The sequence below is a fragment of the Stylophora pistillata genome, chromosome 8, assembly GCF_964205215.1.
Source record: "Stylophora pistillata chromosome 8, jaStyPist1.2, whole genome shotgun sequence".
Classification (NCBI taxonomy): domain Eukaryota; kingdom Metazoa; phylum Cnidaria; class Anthozoa; order Scleractinia; family Pocilloporidae; genus Stylophora; species Stylophora pistillata.
In genome coordinates, this window is record NC_142526.1 from 12,676,885 (window position 1) to 12,700,880 (window position 23,996).

General features: G+C 39.6%; 2 protein-coding genes across 2 annotated transcripts; both read left to right on the forward strand.

Annotated features, from left to right (window-relative positions):
• The first annotated feature begins 1,562 nt into the window (after window positions 1-1,562).
• Window positions 1,563-6,785, forward strand: LOC111332775 (monocarboxylate transporter 12). The gene is made up of 4 exons (XM_022938208.2): window positions 1,563-2,122; window positions 3,928-4,505; window positions 4,977-5,346; window positions 5,693-6,785. Exons 1-4 carry the CDS (start codon window positions 1,828-1,830, stop codon window positions 5,923-5,925), a joined length of 1,476 nt encoding a protein of 491 aa, XP_022793943.2. The 5' UTR covers window positions 1,563-1,827; the 3' UTR covers window positions 5,926-6,785.
• A 217-nt stretch (window positions 6,786-7,002) lies between these two features.
• Window positions 7,003-22,574, forward strand: LOC111332795 (uncharacterized). Its single transcript, XM_022938245.2, has 16 exons — window positions 7,003-7,797; window positions 7,894-8,207; window positions 8,368-8,515; window positions 10,157-10,308; window positions 11,250-11,445; window positions 12,973-13,305; window positions 14,053-14,169; window positions 14,615-14,898; window positions 16,018-16,504; window positions 17,172-17,300; window positions 18,128-18,244; window positions 19,019-19,144; window positions 19,664-19,789; window positions 20,613-20,744; window positions 21,573-21,695; window positions 22,244-22,574. Exons 1-16 carry the CDS (start codon window positions 7,722-7,724, stop codon window positions 22,327-22,329), a joined length of 2,946 nt encoding a protein of 981 aa, XP_022793980.2. The 5' UTR covers window positions 7,003-7,721; the 3' UTR covers window positions 22,330-22,574.
• Window positions 22,575-23,996: the final 1,422 nt, after the last annotated feature.

The window sequence follows — 23,996 nt, forward strand, 5'->3', positions numbered from 1 at the left end:
AAACATCCTAAGGATTCTAAGCTTCAGAGGTTAAGTATCCATGCTACATTTTTTTAACTCCTAGTTGCACAAATTTGTGTTTTAATCTGCATGCGTATTTGGTCAGGAATTGTCTCGCCTCGATTTCTAAATTAGATGGTTGTTTTCAGTTTCTTTCAAACATATCTTTACTTTTAGAATAAAATAAGGTCAAATAAGATAAGATCTGATGACAAAGTGTTTTCGAAACATTTCGAAGATTGCAGACAGCCGAACTATAAGATTGAAGGGGATGGCAACTGTCAATCTTTGATTTTTATGGTAAACAAGACGCTATTTCCAAAAAGAAAATTGTGCTTCGTTTCCACCTCGATCATGTTAGGCGCGTCTGTCACAGTTCAGAAAAATTCAGGCCAAAACAACTTACTTCAAGGCGTGGGAAAAGTCAGGGAATTTTATTTTGAGTCAAGGAAAATTTGCATCTTTAAAGAAGGCTGGGAAAATGAAATTTCCAGTAGATATAAAGTTGTTCATCTTGTCTTTGCCCTCTTCGTGATGAAGGATGATGATACTTTCCTTTTTTTTAAGTTGATCTTGTACAGTGTTCGAAACAGATTCCTGAAGAGCATATCCTTTACTACGTATTGCAAGTATCAAGCTCTGCGCGTAAGCTTAAAGTTATAAATCTCCTCGGGATCGCCGAGAAGTTCCTTGTCGCCATATGATAGTTTGAATAGCCTACTGTTGTCACGGTTTCTCAATTATTTCAAAAAAATTTCCGACCGACGGTCGACCTCGCGCAATTTTTAAGGATACGGTAGACCAATTTAAATTTTTTTTTTTCATGTCAAACTATTATTATTTTAACTCTATTTTCCAAGAAAAACTTCGGTAAAATATTGAAACGCACAAAAGTTATTTACAAGAACGTATTTTCGACCTGAATTCTTTAGTCCGCCAAAGCACGAATAGCCAATCTCGTTTGCACGTGGAGATCTTTGCTATCTCACTGCGTTTACAGCTATACTATGAATAGAGGAAGGTCAGAAAGATCAAATGGAGAAGAGTTCATGAGTGAAAGTTACACAGAAGCCTGGCTATCGGTACAGAGAAATTCGAAAAAGAAACTCAACGCTGAATGGCGAAAGGCCGCGAAAGAATCTCATCGAAACAGATAAAGACTCTGGTTTAAGCAATTTTCGCTGCTCGCGCTCGATCGCAACTTAAGCCGCAGGATTGAACTAAAGGTCTGTGACGGACAACTGTTAGATTAGGCTCGATCACCAACCGCTTTTCGGAAACCTGAGCCCGCGCTCCTCCTTTCGGGGAGAAACGAAAAAACCGGATTTGAGAGAGCGGCGGAAATCGAGCTTACTTTTAGAAAGTTACCCGCAAAATATGGTCTTGCTGAGAGTCTCCTGAGACTCTGCAAGACGCCTTTGTGTTTCTTTTGGCGGTCGGCATTTCGATTCTTGCAGAGTGTTGACCTAACTTGACATGCGGTCACCCAAAGGCGTGAACTTTTCGAGCTAGCCGCTTTAAATTATCATATCACTATTGTTATCATTATTATCATTATTGATATTATTTCTTACCTTTTAATTATTGGTTGAATGTCAATCACACAATAAATTCTTGAATCATCTTTCTCTTGTGGGACAGGGTTCTCATAAATGTGTGGGGTGCGGCCGGTTTTCTGTTTTGCAAGCAAGACCCACACCGCTTTCAATATTGATTTCAGCCAATCAAATTCGTGAATTCGGTAGTTCCTAGTCCTTGTGAGACACAGCCACATAATAATTTGCAATATTACCTTTCACCGTCATTTTGACCACTCTGCCGCTGACAATGAGCCAAAATGACCCTGGGCTCCACATTGAAGAGACCCAGGAGAGCCTGGGAGTCACGCAAGACAGGTTGAAATTGATATCAGTGACCAGATCAAAACATCACGTGCATCATGGATCAGACCTCAATTTTAGCAAAACCATCATGGCTCCGTACGCGCAAGATGGTCTTTGGTCGTGGCTGGTTTGCGCTTCTGCAACTCTCTCATGGCTGGCTGCTTTAGGCTTCGTGTTCAGTTTTGGAATTTTCTTTCCAGTCTTCATGGATTATTTTCAAGAAAGCAGAGAGAAAACGGGTAATTTGTACTTTTAAGCGACATGGTACTGTAGGGCAACGTCTGACCTTGATTTGGAAGTTGGTTTACTGGTGCAGGCGAAAAAGTTGAAAATCGGTTACAAAGGAAAAAGAAAAAGAAATGGATTTGGATTTCAGCTGAATCTTTTACATATTGAGGCTAAATTATCCAAATCGACCAAGGTCGATTTGTAACTTGTTGATCTGATTTTAGTTGAGGACGTTCGGTATCGTAACCTACGTAGGTGAACAAATTCTATTCCGAGCGCAGCTAATAATTATTGCGGCGCTACTGTTAAGTGATGGAATTCGTATCCCTAACAAAGGCTGTCTTATTTTGAGAACAGAGTAATCACTATCAGGTAAAATTGGATGTCTGCCAGTCCAATAATATTTTTAAATATCTCAATCAAAATTTAGTATCTGCGAGAAAAAATTCGAATACAACAGGGATCATGCGACCTGAGAGCAAAGTAAAAACATAGAGTTACTGTAACGGGATAATTGCCATCCATTATCCAACAATCAGGATAAAATTGCTTGTATTTTCTCTTCGCTACAGTAGAGTCATTGCAGCGGAAACTGGTCGGGGCCGGTTGGTGTCACGAAGCTGCCACCGGTTATGAATTATCCCTGTCATTTCTTTTGTTAGCACGGCAGCATAATTTTTTTTAAGTAGGGTACATCTTTGCTGACTCATAGATTTTGTTGACATCGGATACAGAAGTTAAAAATAATCCATTATAGATCTACTATTTTAATAACAAGCATTCATGATATTGTGTCACGCAACAACGTAGCGAAATGTTTGAGCGTGACTTAGGAAGACAGCTATACAGTCGAACCTTGATTATCCGCACTCGTCGGGACCTCGGTAAATAGTCCGGATAATATGAATATTAATGAGATAGAAATGTGAACAAAACGTACACAGCAAAGAAAACATCATTTTAATTGTGATATCTACACAGCCTGTATGTATTTGCAGATAACGCATCAATATTTCTGTCTCGTCGCACTTGTGAATTTTGAAAAGCGCACAGGATAATACGCTGTTTCAGCAGTCTTTGGAAAGGATTATTGGGCTTTCTAATTTGCGACTCTGAGTTTTCAAGATCACAACTAATTAATATTCATGAAATAAATTGGGACCAGAGAAGAAAGTCCGGATAATCGAATAGTCCAGATAATCGAGGTTCGACTGTAACACCTTTTTTGTGTAAAACGTTTAGCGTTTCGACACTTACTTCAAAAAAGGGCTATTTTTGACCCTCTAACCATCATTTGCTTTATGATCAACAGTTTTCTGTCATTTTGTATAAAGTAGTCAGCGCGTGGGATATTATTTGAGAAAGTTTCGTCACGATTAACCGTGTAGCCCCCCGCCCCATCCCCCCCCCGTAAGAGCCCCCCCATAAGAGTGACTAGCATCTTATTTCTCCCCTGAATCAAACATTGAGGTTAAGAGAAAAAGGAAATGAACAGCAACCAGAGCAGAAACTTGATTGCTAAACAGACTCCCCTTGTTAGCATATGAGGAAATGTATAGAGAACAGTATGGAGAATATGCATATTGATGATAGGGTGTAGAGGTTTGAGAAAGAATAGAATTTTAATACATCAGAGAAGGAAACATTCGTTCAAAAGTTTTCATTGGGAGAAATAGTTTCTTTGCTAAAATAGACAGCTTAATTTTTGAAACGACGGAATAAGGTTGTAAATCCCGAGCCCAAATTAAGCGAGTTATTTCTTACATTACCTTGTTATTTACTCTTCGACAAACTTCTCCTTTCTGTTATTTTTTAGCTTGGGTAGGTTCGCTGGCCATCGCCATAATCTTTTTCGCTGGGCATGCGTCGGGAGCTCTCATCAGTAAATTTGGCTGCCGTGTCACTGCTCTACTCGGGGCATTTTTGTGCGCCCTCAGCCTCGGTGTCTCCTCACTGGCGAAAAACATTCTCGTTTTATATTTCACCTATAGTGTGCTGTATGGCCTGGGCACTAGCTTTGTGTTCTCATCAAGCATCAACATCATTAGCAAGTACTTCAAAAAGAGGCGCTCATTAGCCATGGGGATCTTGACGTGTGGGCAGGGGGCAGGAGTTTTGATTATGGCACCCGTTTTACAGATGATGGTTGACGCGTATGGTTGGCGGACAACATACCGAATGATGGCAGGCGTCGTCTTCCTGATTTGTCTGACAGCAGTTACCTACAGTCCCAACGTAGAAGGTGAAGACACTGAAGAAACATCGGCCGAGAAAGAGGACGAGAAGAGAGGATGTTACATTGATGTGTCAGTGTGGAAAGAACCCAAAGTTTTAGTCCTCATTGTGTCTTCAACTGTAATTATGTTTGGACACTATACACCACAGATTCATTTGGTAAGTTTACAGTTCAATTACCAGAGACATTCTAGTAAGTCCAAATGGAGGGGTTGTTAATTCCAGGGCTTCCAATAAATCCAGGGTGGCTTATTAAAGGACAGTAGGTTAGAGGTGGGATGGATAGGTCGGGGGTTATTAAGAAACTCAGCGGCCCAGATGTTATGACTTATTTTCTTATGTTCTTATACAGGCTTTGAAATACAAGTACATTTTTGAACTGAAACGATACCAGGGCCAAATGAAGTATTTTAGCTTTTTTCAGGGGGGGGGATTTATTTGGAGAAGGAGGGGGAGGATTATGAGAACTTTTAGCCTAAGAGGGAGGTTTAATAAATGGAGCTTGGGGCATGAAGATTGCCAGCGATATCTCCAATACTATTCGCGTTGCATAAGTTAAATAAGTTTTCTTCTGCTTAGAACTACAAAATGAACGAGTAAGAGTAACTGTCTGTGTGTGTTGATTTGTAGGTGCGATATTGTGAAGATATTGGTATCACTGCTGACGCAGCCTCACGACTATTTGTTTATTATGGGCTGGCATCGTGTGCTGGGAGACTGGTATCTGGTCGTCTGTGTGACTTCAAGATGATAAACACGTACTTCGTATATCAGATTGCCGAGATAGTTGCAGGAATGTCAATTCTATTTGTAACCATGGCAACATCATATATTCACATGATAGTATTCATTGTGATTTTTGGATTCTGCGACGGTGCTTACATTACAACACTCAACATTCTCGCCATTACTTGCACCAGCCCTGATAAAACAGCTCTTGCGCTTGCATGGCAAATGCAAATGAGTTCGTTTACTACGGCCAGCGGTCCTCCTATTGTAGGTAAGTCAAAGTTTATAGGTAAGTCAAACAATGAAACTAACCATAGAGATTTGCCCCCGCATGACGTTTCGAAGTCTCCTCCGTGGCACATCTTTGCGATGTCACGCAACTCTCACGCAGCTCTACAACCACACCCGTCAGCCTACAGTCACCCTTCTTTCTGGGAGCTTTGCGTGACATCTAATCTTAAAGAAACGCTACGAAAAAACGCTTGATGTTTGATTTTTTGGCGTTCTGCAAATTTCCCTGTAGAAGCGGCAGGGTTGGCGAGTTCAGAGTGGGGTGAGAGAACGAAGACATTACCGTAGAAGAAAAACTAATTACATCTTCTTTTACTTTCAAACAGGTCTGGTGGCAGACTCGATGGATTCGTATACGCCAGCGTTTTACATGGCTGGTGCAGCAGTGCTCGCTGGCGCCTTTATTCCTTTTTTCCTTTTGTGCAGGAAGGAGAGGAGCGCTTCACGTGATCTTTGGACCACGTCGGTTCAGACTGCTGAATCTGCAGGTGTACCTGATTGGAGGAAATCTGTTGTTTACACGATCGACAAAAAAGCATCGATTCGTGATGCTGACTAAGACCAAATTACCTTTAAATGGTTGTCACATGTAATTTCGTTGTATTTTTGATTTACTTAATTCACAATTATATTAGCTTTCTAATGTGACAGGAATTTTAAAAGAAGCGATCGAGATGATTTGCAATCATGACTAGTCCACAAAACTAGAGTTGATTACAGTTGATGGGGGTGTTAAATTGTTAGGAAATTGGACTTGAATTCTCCTTTTCTTCGTAATGTGTGTTCGAATTATTAAGAGGATCACATTGAATATATTCTTCCTCTGAGATTGTGTGATGTGTGATTTTGCGTTGTGTGATTGTGTGATGTTAAAATTGTTATAGTCTGTACATCATCATTTCTCGATTCCTGGTGTTAGTTAATGCGCCTTTAGATAATTAAGATAGTTGTGTGATGTTGAAATTTGATAGTCTGTAGCTCATCATTTCTCGATTCCTAGTGTCAGTTACTGCGTCTTTAGATAATTATTTGAATTTTTGTTCCATTAGTTGTAATTCGTTTGCATGAACTTGAGCGAAATATGCCAAACGCTATGAGTAATTCGCCATCGTCATAATGACGATGATTTTTAAGCAATTATTTATTAAAAATTTATTAATAATAGTAATTGTATCGGGAAGAGTCCAATCCGTTCGATATCCATACGAATGACTGACAAAATTTGGGAGATCGATTTGTTAATCATGTGTACATGTTTACAGACAGATTACGGCGATACACTTTCTTGTTATTAATAAATCAAAACTGACAAAACTTGAGTTGGAAAATATCCAAAATTTGAACGTAGTCAGATCGAAATTAAAAAAAATTCAATGTTACTTTTTTTTTTTTAAGAGACGAATAAACTACTTAAGAGTGTACGTAGATGACACCTTCAGTGGCATGACGCGAAAGCTTTTCTATCAAATCAGCTACGAGGGTCCCAAGGGGGTAGTGGCACTTACTGCTAACGCTAAAACGTTGTATCTTCACGATTGACGTTTGCGCCCGCATTTTGTTTGATTACCTTAACAGTTCGCCAGTATTCGTTTTATAATACTCCAGTGGGGGGGGGGGGGGGGGGGTGGGGGGGGTGGAGGGGGAGAGGGGAGGAATCAGGAGACTTAAATGTCATGCGTACAAACTCAACACTATGACGTCAGTGAGCCAGTTCACAAACCTAGACCTCTGAAACCAAAGTCCAGTGCACTAAATGTAAGGCCACATCGTTTCCCACAATTCCACGTGCATGTCATATAAACTGTTTCATTAAATGACCCATACGGTCCTGCGCACGCAATCCTAATTAATGTCTGTGAGTATGTGAAAGTCACATGTTTAAGCAGCAAATTAATAAATGAATGTGAGTTCACATCTATGAACATTTTCATATACTCCCAAAGTTGATTATTGATCGCTTCACGGGTTTATTATAGTTAGTTTGTTAGCTCGGTAGGACCATGCAATATCATCGCACGCGTCACGGGTTCAGCTCCTGTACAGGTCTGAATTTTTCAGGCCTAAAAATTACTGCGAAGGTCATTCTTATATTCATGTATTCATGTATTTATCTGCAGTTCACATTTATGATTTTCACGTATATTCACGTTCAGTTTTGATAATGTGTGTTCATTTCCGCAACTGTGTGAATTCAGATCCACTTGTGGGGGTATGGACTCTCAAATTCCAATAAACGTCAGCTTCTTGCTGCATTTTGTACGAATAGCGCGCGGGCTCACTTTGGAACCCTTTCTCATTATGACGACACAGTGCTTGATATCACAGTCAGATCTCGAATGTCACGGCTAAGCGACAATGAGGAGAAAACATTTCTTCGTCATTCTTCTCTTCCTTTCGTCTTTGTACGTTGCACTATCGGCTCGAATCCCTCGTAAGTTACATTTCACTCTCTTGGAATGTTTTCTAATAACTCTTTTACTTTCCGTAACAGTTGCAAAAGCTTAGTTTTCTTTTGCTGAATTTCTAGTTTGTGGCAGGGAACTTGGAGTGCGCCGAAGGAGTTGGAACATGATTCCAGATAGTCAAATGAGTTCCTCGAGTGAAGACCCGAACTATCCCGCGGCGAATGGCCGACTCAAAGACAAGGGTTGGTCCCCGGATGAACACAACGCCGAGGACAAGACTCCCTATCTTCAAATAGACCTTGGTGGACTGTATCTAGTTTGTGGATTTAAAATCCAAGGCTGTTCCAGTATGAGGCCACGCCCCGCCTGGGTGATAAGATACAGGGCTCAAGTATCACCAGAAAAGGACTTTTGGGACGACTGGAATTATATCAGGGTGTGATTTTGCCTTTTGTCTTACATATTTAAGTTTTTATTTCCTTTTATTCATGCAAAGACGTCTAAGTATGGAGATCGAGTTTGGCAAGGACTAGAAGTCTGAGCTAATGGCCTCCTAACTGTGATATTCCAACGAAAGTTTTTCTTTTTTGCCGTAGCCGGAGTTCCACGGAGGCATATCAGCTAGTGCCTTGATCTACAGTAACGCGAAAGAACGAAAAGTTGGGCAATATGTCAGAATATTTCCAGTGTCTTTTATGGCTAAGATATGTATGAAAATAGAAATCTATGGACATCCTTACATAGGTAAGTTTTCCATTTTTTTATAATCATGATAGAAACTCAGTGTATGACTATATAATGCTTGCTCTCAAAAGTGACCCTCCACGGGAAACGTGTACTGAGGTGAACGTACGGGCACAGTAAAATTATACGCTAAAATTACACGCCAGTTAATTGGGACACTCATATTGATTATCTACTTAGTAAGGCTAGCAGTAGGTTGTGTATTTTGAGAATATGTAAATATTATGGCTACCCTATTGAGAAATTGGACTTACTTTTTCAAAGTTTGATTCTTTCAGTTTTTACATATACTATTGAGGTCTGGAGGTGTGCTTTTTATAGTAAATATTTAAGTAGAATTGATAAGCTCTTTGCCAGGTGTTATAAGCTGGGTTACTGCTTAAAGCAACGCAGTATCTTGGATATCCGTTGTAATAGAGATAAGAAATTATGGCAAAGGATCTCTTCCACCAACACTGCGTTGAGCGATCTCTTACCTCCCCAGAGAACACGGCAGTTGAGAACTAGGTCGCATAATTATATTTTGCCTAAGGTTCAGACAAGCCGTTTTAAATCAGTTTTTACTAATAGAAGTCTTTTCAATAGTAATCAATACCTTTTCTTTTTCCTTATTCATTCTATTCATGTTAATTGTTCCACGTCTGTATGCACAATAATTCTTAATAAAGACCTTTATTATTATTATAATAGGCAGCGGGTAAAATTCAGGGCTCAAAATGAACGCTCGAAAACTCGCAAAATGCGAGTGATTTTGATAATCTACGAACTGTAAAAATATCCGCTAGCAAACTTTTGCGAGCTAGAATCATCTATATCTCCCAAAAATTTGGAGAAAGTTGTTCGAACGCAAGAATAAACGTACGGACGACACCTGAAGAAAACAAAACTGCTGAGGCTGAGCTTTTGAATAAGCACTGGCCAGCGGTATTACATCGGGGCTCTGTGCCAAACCCGCCGCATTCGCGTGTTGTTGTCATTCATCGTGGTTTTGGAGCTAGTTTGCTAGTGGAAAAAATCGTACCAGCAAACTTTGCAAGTGGACTCAAAAGTTAATTTTGAGCCCTGAAATAACACGGCGGCTTCTGAGCGGCGTTTCCGATGGCACGACTAATTAAAGTTTTTCTTTAATTTGTTCATATGGCTCGAGAAAGGGGCATGTCGAGAAGAACAATACTATGTTTGTCGTGTAAGATGAATTCCAGAGTTCCAAATATGACTACCTTCCCAGATTTTCGAAACACCTTTTCCTGTTCCAGAACTAGCAAAAGACAACCACAAAATTACATTCCTAGGGAAAGTTGAAGTGACTAATATAATGAGGGAGGGAATGGTAGTGCCCGCTAAATTCGAAAGTTTGTTTAAATCGAAATATTCTCTTCTATTCGACCCCCAGTTGAACTTAGGGCAAAAATAAGTATCTTACTTACCCTGTTTCTTGGTTCGTACTATGAGTTACGAAACTTTGTTTCTCCACTCCGATGTTTTTGGCTTAAGCACTTCGCGCTTGAGCCATAAATCAGAGCGGAAGAAACCTCCGTCCGTAACCTACAACACAGACCTCGAAGTCGGTTGGTAAGCTAAAAGGTCTATATTTCGTTCAATTTTCTTCACACAAGAAGATTTACTGTGATCTGTTTTCAGCCGGGAACCGTCCGGTATTCGTCTTTATGCCCATGCATGGTGGCTTTCTAGGAAAAATGTACTACACCCGCACACAGGTGAAGAAAGTGGAAGGTACTTTGGTAACATTGAAGGACGGGAAAGAGTACAATCTCGAGCAAGATTTTGCGCAGGTATGTTGAGATTTGCCTTTCCTCTTCAGGGGCACAGACATATGGCACCTACGTAAATCTCTAATTTTGGTATTTGCATATGGGGGGGGGGGGGTGGGGGTCATGAGAATAACTAAATATTCCTACCCGGCGATAAGTAATGATTGGTCCCTCCGAGTGGTTGAAAGCTTTGCACTAGCTCAAGTAATCCGTGGTCAAAAATACAAATGAAAAAAAACGCTGACAACTCCTGCTCCTAGGGAATTGCCGACACTTCGTGTGTTTCCGTAAAAAGCATTGTTATTGTTCTACTCTCACTTAAATGGAGAAAGATTAAAACGATTCGTGGACTCATTTTTTTCCCAAAAAAATGGTTCGACAAACTTGTCAAAAAAACTTGTAAAAAAGCTGTGCCACGCTTCGTAACGGTTCATTTATTTGATTCACCATTCTGTTACAATGTTTTGTTAACTCACTCACAGCTCCCCGCTTATTCACCATTCTGTTACAATGTTTTGTTAACTCACTCACAGCTCCCCGCTTATTCACCATTCTGTTACAATGTTTTGTTAACTCACTCACAGCTCCCCGCTTATTCAAATAAAACGACATTAAAAACATTGCATTATAGGTACATGGTAACAAGGCCATATATAAGCGGAGAACACGTGCGGAAAACACGTGCCGCAAACACTTATAATTTCAATCAAATTAAGACTAATTAACGTGTAATACAGTTTCCAACACAAGCTATTTGGTTGTCCGTTGGAGATAAGAACTTCATAACAATGTTATGTAAATTATTTCTACGCTTAGCTTTCGATCTTATCTTGTTACACCCGATTTTTAAATTTACGCCCTGTTTGGAACGATAAGACGTACCCTAAGCCCATGAGCATGCTGAAACTTTTCCATTATAAGTATTACTGAGATTGTTACTGAAACACACCTGCTCATTCCAGATTGTTCCACTGTATAAACCGCTGGTAGAAGAGCTCAGAGTTAACGCATGTGTTATTGTTTTGGATGGATATCAGTACAAATCAGGTCGCGTTCATGGAAAGAAGTATGGACACTATCTAATAGAGATTTTAGATGAAGATAGACCACGAATGTTCAAAGTCAACCAAATACATCCTGTTTTTAATGCTTGGTGTGGTAAGTAGTTTTTCCGTGCGATTCCTTCTCCCTAATCGTTTTACAGTGATGTGTTATGATCTTATTGGAAGCTGTTCATTTTTTACCAGCTAAAGGGAGCTGGTGGGATTTGAGCGGTGGGGGTCAAAGGGGGTCATTCCGAAAAAAATGCAGGGAAAGAGGCGTCACGCGAAATATTTTTGTCATTATAGAGTTTATATGATGTTTTACGATTTAAATTTAAAAAGTACATGCATGAAAATGAACAAACAAACAAAAAAAATGGTTTACAAACTTTTCTTCTTCCTTGATTTGGGTTTTCATGATGGTGTTCTCATAACAACATTTTTCACAGCTAGAGAACCCTTGTAAAAGACACTTCCTAAGGTCCTGTACAACTTCTCGATGCTCTTCTTCCTCCTCGTCATCATTGTTAAGCTCTTCCTCATCGCTGGTGCTGCTGTGATATCGTTTTCAGCCATAGCATACTCTAGAGGCGTGACATGAAGCATCGCATGCACTTTATCTGTAACTTCCGGCTCGAGGTTTGGGATGATTTTGCTTCCTCTCGCGTTGCTGAAATGCTGAGAGGGCTGCAACAGCTGTGCAGTATGTAGATGTATACTGCATCTCGACCAAACAGCAAAGCGGAAACATTCTTAACTTCGATGCATCCTTCCGTGGGGTTAATTTGAAATCCTGACTTGAGGAATTCGGCCCAGAAAGTGTGGCTTCATTTTCCAACAATTTATCGAGAAGGCAACGTTTGACTACCTTCAGCACCTGCCTCCTCCCCCCCCCCTTATTCGACCCCCTCCCTCTTAAAAAAATTGAACGGTTTCATATGGCTAATGATGTTATCTTGCTTATCTTTATATTACTGACATGAATATGTCAGGCAGCTTCCCACTTTTGTATAATAATTTCTTTGCGTTGGTTTCCTGTTTGTTTTTAACTTCCGCACGAACCATGATGGTGTATATTAATGCAAGTTAATATTTATATGAAAAATGGGAGAGAGAGAGAGAGAAGAATAAAAGTAATATTTGGCCATAAAGATAAGTTTGAGAGGTGCACGTACGGTTTCCAAAGTAGCAAAAGCTTTCTAGTTGGACACCGTAATGGTCATTTAAATAGATAGTAAGAGTAAATCAGCTGTAAAGTAAGTAAATTGATTAGGCTTTGTTGAACAAGGTTGAAGTTTCCATTTTTCCTTAAGAGTAGATCAGTAGCAAAGTCTAGGGCGGATCCAGGCTTCCAGGGTTGGTTCGGGTGATTCGGTCGAGCCCCCTAAATTTTCCCTCAGAAAGCTGGAAATCATGTTTCCGAAGACCTAATTTTCAAAATCTTGAACCCCTCAGAAGGGGAACAATTCTCCGAACCCCCCTTGAATAAATCCTGGATCCGTCCCAGAAAGTAAAATGATCAGGTTTGGTTGAGCAAAAGTTGAAGTTTCCATTCTTTTTTAAAGCTATTGTAAGGCATATATTTAAGATAAGTGGGTACGGTTTCCCATATTTTTGAAGCAGTGTGTACGGCGTTTTGCAGGAAAAATCGACTTTTATTCAAGTCAATCTCGAATCCGCCAAGATGGTATGTGTGGTGGAATGATCGTGCGAGTAGACTCCAAGATTGTTTTCAAACCGAGCGGACAAAGTATCTTGATTCGAATTTCTTATCAAATGAAAGATCGAAAGAGGATTGATTTTATGAGCGGCGAAGCGGTGGATCCTGGAAAAGTTGTTTTGGGTGAAATTGTCCTGTACGAGGATATGCAGGGATGTATTGCAAAAGGAAAGGTTACCTCCTATATGAAGCCACAAAACCTCTTTATTATCGATGGAAAGCGCATTAGAACCAGCAAAGTTCGTTCCTTAAGATGTAAGTATTGTAAAGGTTTTCAATGCAGGTAGTTTTCAATATTGAGGTTTGAACTAAAGGAGGGGTAATAATAATAATAATAAATGATAATTTATATAGCGCCCTATCCAAAAGCTCTAAGGCGCTTCACAATCAAGGTAAAAAGTAAAATACTAATCAAACATAACCATTCATTAAAATAACGCTTAAAAAGATAAGTTTTAAGATTACGCTTAAAAGTGTTAAGATCTATACTACATTTTTATGGTTTCAGGAATGTCATTCCACAGCTTAGGTGCAGAGACAGAAAAGGCGCGATCGCCATAACATTTCAACTTGGAGCGAAGAATCACTAACAAATAAAGAAATAATAATAAAAAAAAAAACACGCCGAGTGCATTGTTTTAGAACATGAGGGTGTGTGTTAAAGAAGCACAAGCTTCAGGTTAATGCTTCCTTTGATCTGACAGCCCTCTCAGCTTATTACAGGCCACGTCATTTTTCGCTACGTCCGCCAACCGTCTATATTTACTCATGACAATCTATGCATCTCAGGAGTATATATTGATAAAATTTAATCTCTCACTTCCTGAATTTATGTTTTACGGGATGATCCATTGCACTGTTATAAGTAAAGCTGGTTTGATCTTAAAAATATTAGAGAATTGATGAACAAATTTAACGAATAAACAAAAACACTCCATTCCAAGATATTTTCACGATGTATTTTTGGCATCGAATAGCGTTCATATCGTATTTGCATTTCAGTTTTCGATGACGACTGCAAGAGTGGAGAGTGGCATTGTGATCACAGCAGATTTCCCTTCAGAGGAAATCGAAGGAAGTGTCCAAAGCAAATGACTTACAATTTGAAAAGATGTGCAGGTAACTGGGTCCCATGGCTGGACTACAACAGTTTGTACCAAGCAATCTATGTAATCTAACAAGTGTAACATTTCAATACTTGTCAAGTACTGCACTTGCTAAAGTTTGAGCAACAACAGTTTGTGTTCATTGCCTTGTCTCTCTTGTACTCCTATACCTAAGAGAACTTCCACCTCACCTGAAGAAAATTTTCAATATGGAGGACTTTGACGAGTTGTTCACGACCGTTGTGCATCCTTCTTTCTGTATTCAGAATGACAAATGTTAGGTCCATATTTTCCTTCCTTTTTTTTTTTTTATTTGACAGGATAGTCTAGAGAGAATTTTTTGCCAATCTGCTGGCAAAATATCCTACCCCAACTCTCTCTCATAAGGAGTTTCTGTATCATATGGGAAGTTTACTGCCATGACATTTTCTAATATACTGCTAACGTTCTGTCTCCAGATGAAGATGAGTGTAAGACGGGTTTTGCGTCGTGTGCACCAGACGCCGTCTGCAAAAATAGCCCAGGGTTTTACAAGTGCTCATGCCCCACGGGTTTCAGGAGTAGAAACCCGCGAAAAGAAACTTGTCGCGACATAGATGAATGTAAAGAGGGACCATGCCACAAGGATGCGCATTGTATAAACACCCCAGGGGTTTTCTATTGTCACTGCAAGAAGGGATTCGAGGGCGACGGCAAGAAAAGATGTGACTACCGGGATGAGTGTAAAGTTGCTGCCAACAAGGTACGAGTCTACGAAATTTATAAACTGTAAATCTATTCCTTAAGGCATTTGGGAATTTTTTGGTCCTCCTTGAGAAACAATTGTAGCTTTTTCTGATCACAATGGACAGTATGGTTTAGATCTCAATGTTCTCCTTAAGTGGCAAATCAACTTGCGTTTTCCTTCACTAGGCAGCACATAAGAATTGTGATCAATTTCCCAGAACCTTTCCCGATATTTTTATTGTCACAGCTTTTGTCTCAAACCATCACATCGATCGCTGCAATATATATAACCTCCACTTAAGGTTACAGTGCACCTTCAGGGGTGTCTCGCGTGCAAGCGATGTAGCGCGTCCAGTTTAAACTGTAGATATCTAAACCCCTATATCAAATTAAAGCTTATAGGACTGGCTATCAGACTATACCAAAAATTTTGAAAAAAAATTAATTGTCGAATTTTTCACGACTTCTAAATGCGAGCGCCCTAATCACCTTTTGAACGTTACATGTTAAAGCGAATTTTTTTTTTCGCTTATTTAATGTATTCCTCCGTTTCCGGGGCCAAAGCGCTAAAAAAACGTGTCTGCGATTTGCCATATTCAATTTCAGTGAAAAGTTATGGAATATTTTTGAAATAGGATTAAAAAAAATGTGGAGTGATCGTACAAAAATAGCTCTCGAAAAAAGAGTATTTAGAAATAAAATTGATTCGGAGACACAGTTTTGTTGTTTATATGTAAAACTAGCTTCTGTCAATTTTGAGAGCAATCGAACAAATTCCCTTTGACTTGTAGCTCTTAAAAGGTGATTCGGACGCTCGCAATTAGAAGTCGTGAATAATTCGACAATTCCTTTTTCTCAAAATTTTTGGTATAGTCTGATAGCCAGTCCTATAAGCTTTAATTTTATATAGGGGTTTAGATATCTACAGTTTAAACTGGACGCGCTACATCGCTTGCACGCGAGACACCCCTGAGGGTCACGGTGCACGGTAACCTTAAATGTAATTTTTTTAAGGTGTTCATCCCTATATATTTGCAGTTTGTGTAATATGCAAGGGATAAAATGAGATCTTTAACCACAAAAAAAAAAAAACCATTTCACAGAGCTCACTCTTGTTATTTTTCGATATCATCAGCAAAAGTGCGAACAACACAAACACGCTGTCTGCGTGAGCTTCCCAGGTGAATTCAAATGCCAGTGTAAAGAGGGATATTACGGAGCTGATATTAACTCTTGTAAACTTGCCGATGAATGCAAACTTGGCATCCACAAATGTCACAAGTGGGCCAAATGTGTGAATACAGAAAAGAGTTATGACTGCCACTGTAAAGATGGGTTTGAAGGGAACGGAAAGGAATGCAGGGACATCGACGAATGCAGTAATTGGAGAGAGAATGATTGCTTGCATAGTGATACTGTTGTCTGCAAGAACACCAACGGTTCTTACGAGTGCGTTTGTGCGGAGGGTTATACAGGGGATGGAAAACAGTGCAAGAACATTAACGAATGCAGGACTGGTTCCCATAAATGCGTGAAGTACGCCGAGTGCATCGATAAGCTAAAATTGTATGACTGCAAATGTAGAGTGGGTTTCCATGGAGATGGAAGAAAGGAATGTACACGTAAGCTTTATTTTTATTTTGACCAAAGGCGAATCACTTTTCATTAACACGTGTGGGGTGGTGCAAGTTGCAAATGGAAAGTTGTTTTTGGTGATGAATGACTTCCATGAGGCAACTAATCTCGACAAATCCTACATATTGACTCATCTAATTTATGCAGCATCAAATTTAACAGTTTAGTTGTTGCGTAGGAGGGCTTTGCTTCTGTGGTTGCAGGAAGACACGAGTTCATCACATTTGTTTAGTGTTGATAGTTCGGGTCTGCAGATGATTACGAATTTTTCTTTGGGGCAGAGATTACATCTTTTACTTCAGTTGTTGTACGGCGAGTGTGATGAGAGAATATGCCAGGAAATAAAGTGTTCGATGTTGTTGTCTTTGAAGGTCAAGATGTGCTTGCTGAGTTCGGTGGAATTTCTGTGTTTAGCGTGGCGCAATGATACGGTGTGAGTCCGATGTGTGTATATATGAACGTTTAACCGTTTTTGTCAATCGCAGACCGCGTGTTCAAGCTTTATTTATCTACCTACATGTAACTTCAATGAACCGAAAAAAAAGAGAAAACTGTTTGCAATTTATTTAGTTCTTAGATTCTTTGTTTTCGCGCCGAAAAACTTAGTGTTTATCTAATTTATTGGGGCTGATCACTTACCGATATATTTTTCAGCAAGTTCTGAATGTATGAGAAATATTCCTGACTGTGACCTTCCAAGAGCAACTTGTGAAGAAACTTCAAAAGGAAAGTTCAAATGTAGCTGCAAGCCTGGTTACAAAGGAGACGGCAAGAAATGTGCTGGTAACTATTTAGCCTCGTTTTAATGAAGCTATTTTGCTTTGGATTGGCCAAATGAGCAAGTTCGCGAAACATCCGCACTTTAACTTTCATAACCAAGGTTACGTTACCGAGCTCTTCGTGCAACCTCTGCTTGCTAGAGATAAATCATCATAGATAATTTTGGGACTAGTAAATGGTTATTTGCACTAAGCAGAAAAATTAGGTCCTTAAATAAACAATAGCTCTCATTTGGCGAGAAAATATGCACAGATACTTGTTATATTCTGAGATGCAAACACTTTTACTGAGAGTGAAGCGTCGCTCTTACAGCTGAACGTAAACTTTAAACGAACGCTTTTATCGTAGTAGAAGTAAGATTTGAAAGCTGAGGAAGATTACTTTGGTTATATCCCTGGATATTCCTTAGTTTTAGCTGAGGCATATGTGATCAAGTGATGTGGTTTAGTTCAATCGCGCGCGAACTAAAACATTTGGTGGATTACAAACTCTGATATCGATGCGCACATTCCATCAGTGTTCTTTACACATTTGCTATGGCGCTGACAGAGAGAAGTTTTTAACTATTTTAATAGTTATGCAATTAAAAGACTTGCTTTTTTGGTCCACATTTCCTTTACTTTCAATATTTGATTAAGTGGTGACACTGTATGGAGGAATTTGATGCACGACGTTCTTGGGGATTGATGGGTCAAACGGATTACAGATATTTTTTATGGACCATCTGTTAAATTTTAAAGAGGTCTTATCGAGCTCTTGTTTAACTCTAAAACGTAAGGTAGATGTTGTGCTACAGACAAAGTTAAACCAATTTTTTTTCTTTTCTCTAGATATCGATGAATGCAAGAATGACATATGCGACAAAAATGCAGAGTGCAAAAATCTTCCAGGACACTATACGTGTACTTGCAAGAAAGGATACCGCGGAAATGGCTTGTCTTGTTCGGGTATTTGATAAAGTTTAGCGTTGTCAGTTATGTAATCCATGGCCTTTTAACGATGATACACCCAATCGTATAGAAAAACTTTTGAATGAGCATTCGATCACAAAAGGATCAGTGCATATTTCTGTTTGAATATGTGGGGAAGTGGGGGGGGGGGGGGGAAGAGAGATATTATCTCTCCTACGGCTTGAAATCCAGTGATCCAGCGTGTGAGATTTGCCTCTCCAGTCAGTACGTAGGGGCTTTTTAGTTTGGTCGTATGATCTGAAAGGACAAAGGCAAAGTAATTCTCTTGGCTTCATCAAATAGGTTGATGATGTAAATTGTATCGATTTGGGAGAATTATTTCCCAAATCTTTATAAGCATTCAGTATGACACTCTCCGGCCTTTCCCTACATCTAGGCCGAACAAGTCTTGAAAAAAACTTCATCGTTCAAATTAGGGCTGCCATGGTATCAACAAACGCTATTCATTCAACACATTTATTTGGCGTTTTTCACGTTACCAACTTCCCACTGATATTGTTGTTCCATTTTTCTATTTATAAACCGTACGCAACCCACTCTTTCTCTATCCGTGTCGATGAAGGGCTAAGTTGAAAAAACAAAATTGTCTCGTAATACCCCCCTACACACACACACACACACACACACACACACACACACGCCTACACCTACCCAGCTCTTCGGTTTCTTTAGAAACTTATCCCTTTGTTAAAAGGCAAAGTTGTGTTACTTTCTTGCGTACCGTGTTGGAATATCTTATTTTTCTTGAAGATATCGACGAATGTGAAACTGGATGGGCGTGTGGTGAAAACGCCGAATGTGTGAACAACGATGGTTCATTCTGGTGCAACTGTAATAAAGGGTACCGTGGAAATCCTCCATCTGAAAAATGCCAGGGTAAAACAGTCATTCTATTTAATTGAGACTTGGAGGTTTAGAAAGAGAAATATGATTCTTGATTAGTTAAAGATAGCTATCACAATCTCAGTGTTCGTGAGAAATGATCCACTTAAGTGGAGGTAAATATGCAACACTTTCATCGACACTGGGGTAAATGATTGTTTGAGTATATACGACACAAGGAAAAAAACATGGATTGTGCGACGATTTCCCAACAGATGGGAATTTTTGGATACAGAGAGATAACAACGTTTATCACAAGCGCAGTGTAAGAAATAAAATAACCTTCGAAAATCTGATCGGAGGCTCTACCAACTTGACACTCATATCGGAAATTTCGTGTCGTTTGTCTTATTTAGGTGAGAGAGTAATCATATGCAATAACTTAGAATAACAGGGATAATTGAGCTGGACAGAAATAGCGAAAGCGATGAATAAAATCCTAACCCGACTTTAGGCTCTTCTGTCTTAGTAGAGTACTACTATGAGGCATATTTGTAATGATTTTTCTTTAAGATATCGATGAATGCAAAGTAGTGGACTGCGGTTATGGATTGAACTGTAACAACACTGTAGGGGCTTACGTTTGCTCTTGTGCTAAAGGCTTCCGTCCAACCGAGGCAAAACCTGGGGAATGCCATGGTCAGTATTGGGATGTGATGTCCTTTGTTGAGATATTGTGCGGTTTTTTATTAAGTGTCGTAAAAACCAAGACCAAAGTACTTACGACTGCCAATCAGAAGAAAGAAAAATACCCTAAAGAGCCAATCAGAATTCAAAGTAAAAACAAGCAAACAGCCTAAGGCACGGGAAAACACGGACGACCAAATCGTTTTTGGTGTTAGTTTTGCAACTGATTAGCAGCCTCGTTCCCGGGGGCCTTTTCCCCACCCTCAACTAAGGAAAAAAGCTCTAAGAACGAGGCTATCTGATTGGCTGAGAGGGTGGTTCGAGTTTTCTTGAATAATCACGGGGCAAAGTGACGCAAACCCGATACAATTCTGAATTAATTTCGACACTCAAATGAAGATTGGGTTAATTGCTCTCGGGTGCGTAGGATTCCATGGAAAGGAACAAAAGAACTCTTGCTACACCGACTTCACTGATGTTGGGATAATGGAATCGTTATTTCCTTCTGCTGCTGATCCAGGGGCTGATCCAGAAAATTCAAACTAAGCAGGCTGAACAACTTTCTGCAAGAGAGTAATCCCCCCCCCCCACCACCCTGACTTCCCCAACTCAAAGAAATTAATATTTACGGCCATAAGGGTGCCTCAGATTGCTTTGCCGGGGCATCACTCATAATTTGATTCCTTGGAAAACAAAAATAAGATATTTGGACGGTTTTACTTGATAATTTAAAACCTACGCGTATTTTGATTGTTTTCTTTACTCAAGATCTATTTTTGGACAGACGTATGGATGACGTTACCATTAACAAAATTTTGTTTTTTTTTTATCGTAGATATTAATGAGTGTGATACCGAGTATCCGTGTGGAATGTATAATTATTTGGAGTGCGTGAATCAGCCTGGAAATTATACCTGTCACTGTAAAAAGGGCTACCGCTTTAACAAAAAGCACAAAGAATGTCAAGGTATGCATCATATCAAAATAATCCAAAATGGCTTCGTTATCTTAAAACACCAATATTTTTGATGAGCCTTAGTTTCCTTGCTTCTTTGTTCCTAGCCACCTAATTATAATAATTATTATACATTGTAGTCACCATCTGTCTTCTCATTGGCTAAACGCCCACAGTTAATTATGGGGAACAGCGCAACCTACAGATTATTCACTAACCTGTACCTCCAGATTACTGAATAATCTGTAGGTTGCGCGCGCAATGCATGATTTCCAGTGGAGCAATGTCAAGTTCACGGACAACGAAATAACTTGATGGCTTCTCGATTCGCTTCATCGACCCAGCGAGAAATTACTTGAAGATAAATATTCGGAAAATACCGAGAAAGATCGACAAAAGTGGCAAAGGAACTGTTCTACGAATACCTTAAAGAGAAAAATATCCAGGAGCCACACGACAAAAGGGAATTAGCCCAAGTGTTGAAATATTTTTATGTGGAAGCGCAAAAATAGGATGGATCGTTCTGTTCAAAAATAAACTGTGTTCGCTGCGACAATGCGTTTGGCGTTGTTTTCTTTAAAACAATGTATAATAAAACAGTTATTGGATGAAGTTTTTCGTGATATCCGGAATAATCAAGGTTTCGGTCAGTGTTATCAGGCTGATAACACTTACCTCGACCTTGATTATTCCGGATATCACAAAAACCTCATTCAATAATTGTGTATAATTTGCCTTTATCAAGAGTTGATAGTGTCAAATAATGGCAAAACACCCTCTCCTAATTTAGCCCACCTCGCGTCTTATCGATGTGTAAAACTATTTATGCTTCGCCCTTAGACATAAATGAGTGCAGACAAAGAGCTAAATGCGTGGAGAACTCAGTATGCTTGAACGCTGAAGGAAGCTACGCTTGTGTCTGCGCCAACGGATATTCCGGCGATGGAAAATACTTTTGTGAAGGCAAGCTCTGAAAAATAAACCTAAAGGTGGAGTCCAATGTAGTCTGTAATCGAAGCAGTGTTTTACAAAATCGGATCAACGGCAATTTTTTTCCGTTGCCATGAAAAGAAAATTGTTTACGGTTAACATTTGTTACGACTAATGATTAAAATTTGTCAATTTTTATGCCCATGGGCTAATAGTTTTGTCGTTTCACGGTTAACCCTGTCGAGACCCTCTTACAAGTGTTCATAATCGGACGGGTGAAATCGCACTGTTTGGACTTGAAAACGTCATTTAAGACACATATAAGGGCTGTTCAGAACTAGTCATACTCAAGCATTTTGTTCTTGACTTAATATGTGCTGAAAGCGGCAGCTGGTAAACAATCGTGTTCGGGAATTTTTTCATAGTTCTCCTCAATTGAGTTGTCATTATGTACTGGTAAAAATTGTAGTCGGACAAAAAACAAAGAGTTCGGTGTTCCTACACACTTCCTCTATCAGTAATGTAACAACTGTGTTATGCTTAGTCGTAACTTTTGTTTCTTATCTTTTATTTACCTGCAGCAACTGATGCGACGGTGAGCATCTTACACCAGACTGACAAAGTATTATTTCTCTTGTTCATTATTCTTGTTTATTATTTCTCTTAACCGTCCTGATAACAAATTTTTGAAGTATTGATGTGTTGCTCACGGTGCACCTTTGGTGGATTCAACATTAAAGCTGTTTTTGACTACCTTTGGATTTCAATAAAAATTCTTGTTATTTTTCCGAGATGCGCCTTAGTTACAACGACCTAAGGTGTGACGTCACACCGTTTGCAAGGAGAGGTAGCGTACGTTGAAATTTTACTAAGTTTCTTGATAATAAAATTTCGAGCAACAACTGTTCTCCACCCTTCTCCTTGTGGTGTCTTTGACTTTATGTTTTATTGATATTTAGCAAATCATAATCAGACTTTAAGCTTGCGTCTGAAGTTGACTCAGGTAGTTTCCTTCGCTAACTGAATCATGAGTTCGGTTTTTTCTTTCTCAAACTCGTAAGTCACCCCGCCTTGTTTTATCTGTTAAGGAAGAGAGAATTAGAGGGTTCTATTTCCAGCCTAAATGTCTTATTCAATTAAGCACATCAATTACATACCAATTCGCATAAATTCGAAATCTGCACCATCATAGACAAAGATTGCTAACAGCGCAGATTTTAACGCCCTGAACTCCGATTCAAGACATCTGTGTCTGGGCCTTAATCAGAACATGTTGTTGAGTTCTTTAGCGATACACTATCCACTCATAATACCTCTCTTCACCTTGGATTATTAAGTGGAAACGTACTGGCGAACTGTCAGGGACACCTCGCAACCTTCAACGGATTGAAAAATGCATTTGCATCTAAGGGAATGAAAAATGCATCTCAGGGAAGAACAGTGCAATAATACTCTCGATTGCTTCATCTCATCGAAACTAGACTACACTCTGGCTCCATCAGCTAAAAGCCTTGAACGGAAGCCTAGCGAACTGATATTTTAGCCAACTCTAATTCACGGTTTTCGTGGGTTTTGTTAAAGTGAACGAAATTTTGTATAATATTAATTGCTGTTTTAAGTGTAAAACATAACCGTTACCCAGCGTTCCAATCGATATCACCGATTTCATTCAACATCATTCGCTAAAGCCTGGTTCACAGATAATCGCAGACGATCGCAGGTGATCGCACGTTCGCTGAAACCACTCAGCCGACGATCGCGAATGGCATGTTCACATATGATCGCAGCCGATCGCAGCGACCTGTGACAACCGAGTCCATGGTTTACCATTCAGCGGCAATACAATGTAACTCTAGTCAACCAAAATAAGCGCAAAGGACGCTGAACTTTAATAGGTGTTAACATTCTCCTTCTGTTGTCTTTACTTAAACGGAGAATCGCTGCCAAATCAAAGGAGAAACGTCGCTTCTTGATGCAGTAAGTCTTAAGAAAGAGAGAATTCATTGCTAAAGCGATTGAATAAACTATCGTATTCTCTTATTTCTTCCATAAACTGTTCTGTGTCAATTTCACCTTCCACCTTGTCAAAACACACGCACGTGTAAAATTTGATAAACAACTGGTTGTCATGGTATCATGTCGCTTGCATAGCATTATTGGACACATTCCAATCGGATGATCGCAGAACTTTGTTCACATATGATCCCACTGGATCGCAGACGATCGCAACCCATCGCACGAATAGAACCATGTTCTATTCCTGCGATTGCGATCGCACACGATCGCAGAGCTGTTCTCATATAATTGCAGACGATCGCTGGCGATCGAGTGCGA

Coding starts and splice junctions, on each gene's coding strand:
- LOC111332775 (XM_022938208.2), top strand. CDS start 1,828: ATGAGCCAAAATGACCCTGGGCTCCACATTGAAGAGACCCAGGAGAGC. Junction 4,506..4,976: donor ATACACCACAGATTCATTTG/GTAAGTTTACAG, acceptor GTTGATTTGTAG/GTGCGATATTGTGAAGATAT. Junction 5,347..5,692: donor CAGCGGTCCTCCTATTGTAG/GTAAGTCAAAGT, acceptor ACTTTCAAACAG/GTCTGGTGGCAGACTCGATG.
- LOC111332795 (XM_022938245.2), top strand. CDS start 7,722: ATGAGGAGAAAACATTTCTTCGTCATTCTTCTCTTCCTTTCGTCTTTG. Junction 7,798..7,893: donor ACTATCGGCTCGAATCCCTC/GTAAGTTACATT, acceptor CTGAATTTCTAG/TTTGTGGCAGGGAACTTGGA. Junction 14,170..14,614: donor CAATTTGAAAAGATGTGCAG/GTAACTGGGTCC, acceptor TTCTGTCTCCAG/ATGAAGATGAGTGTAAGACG.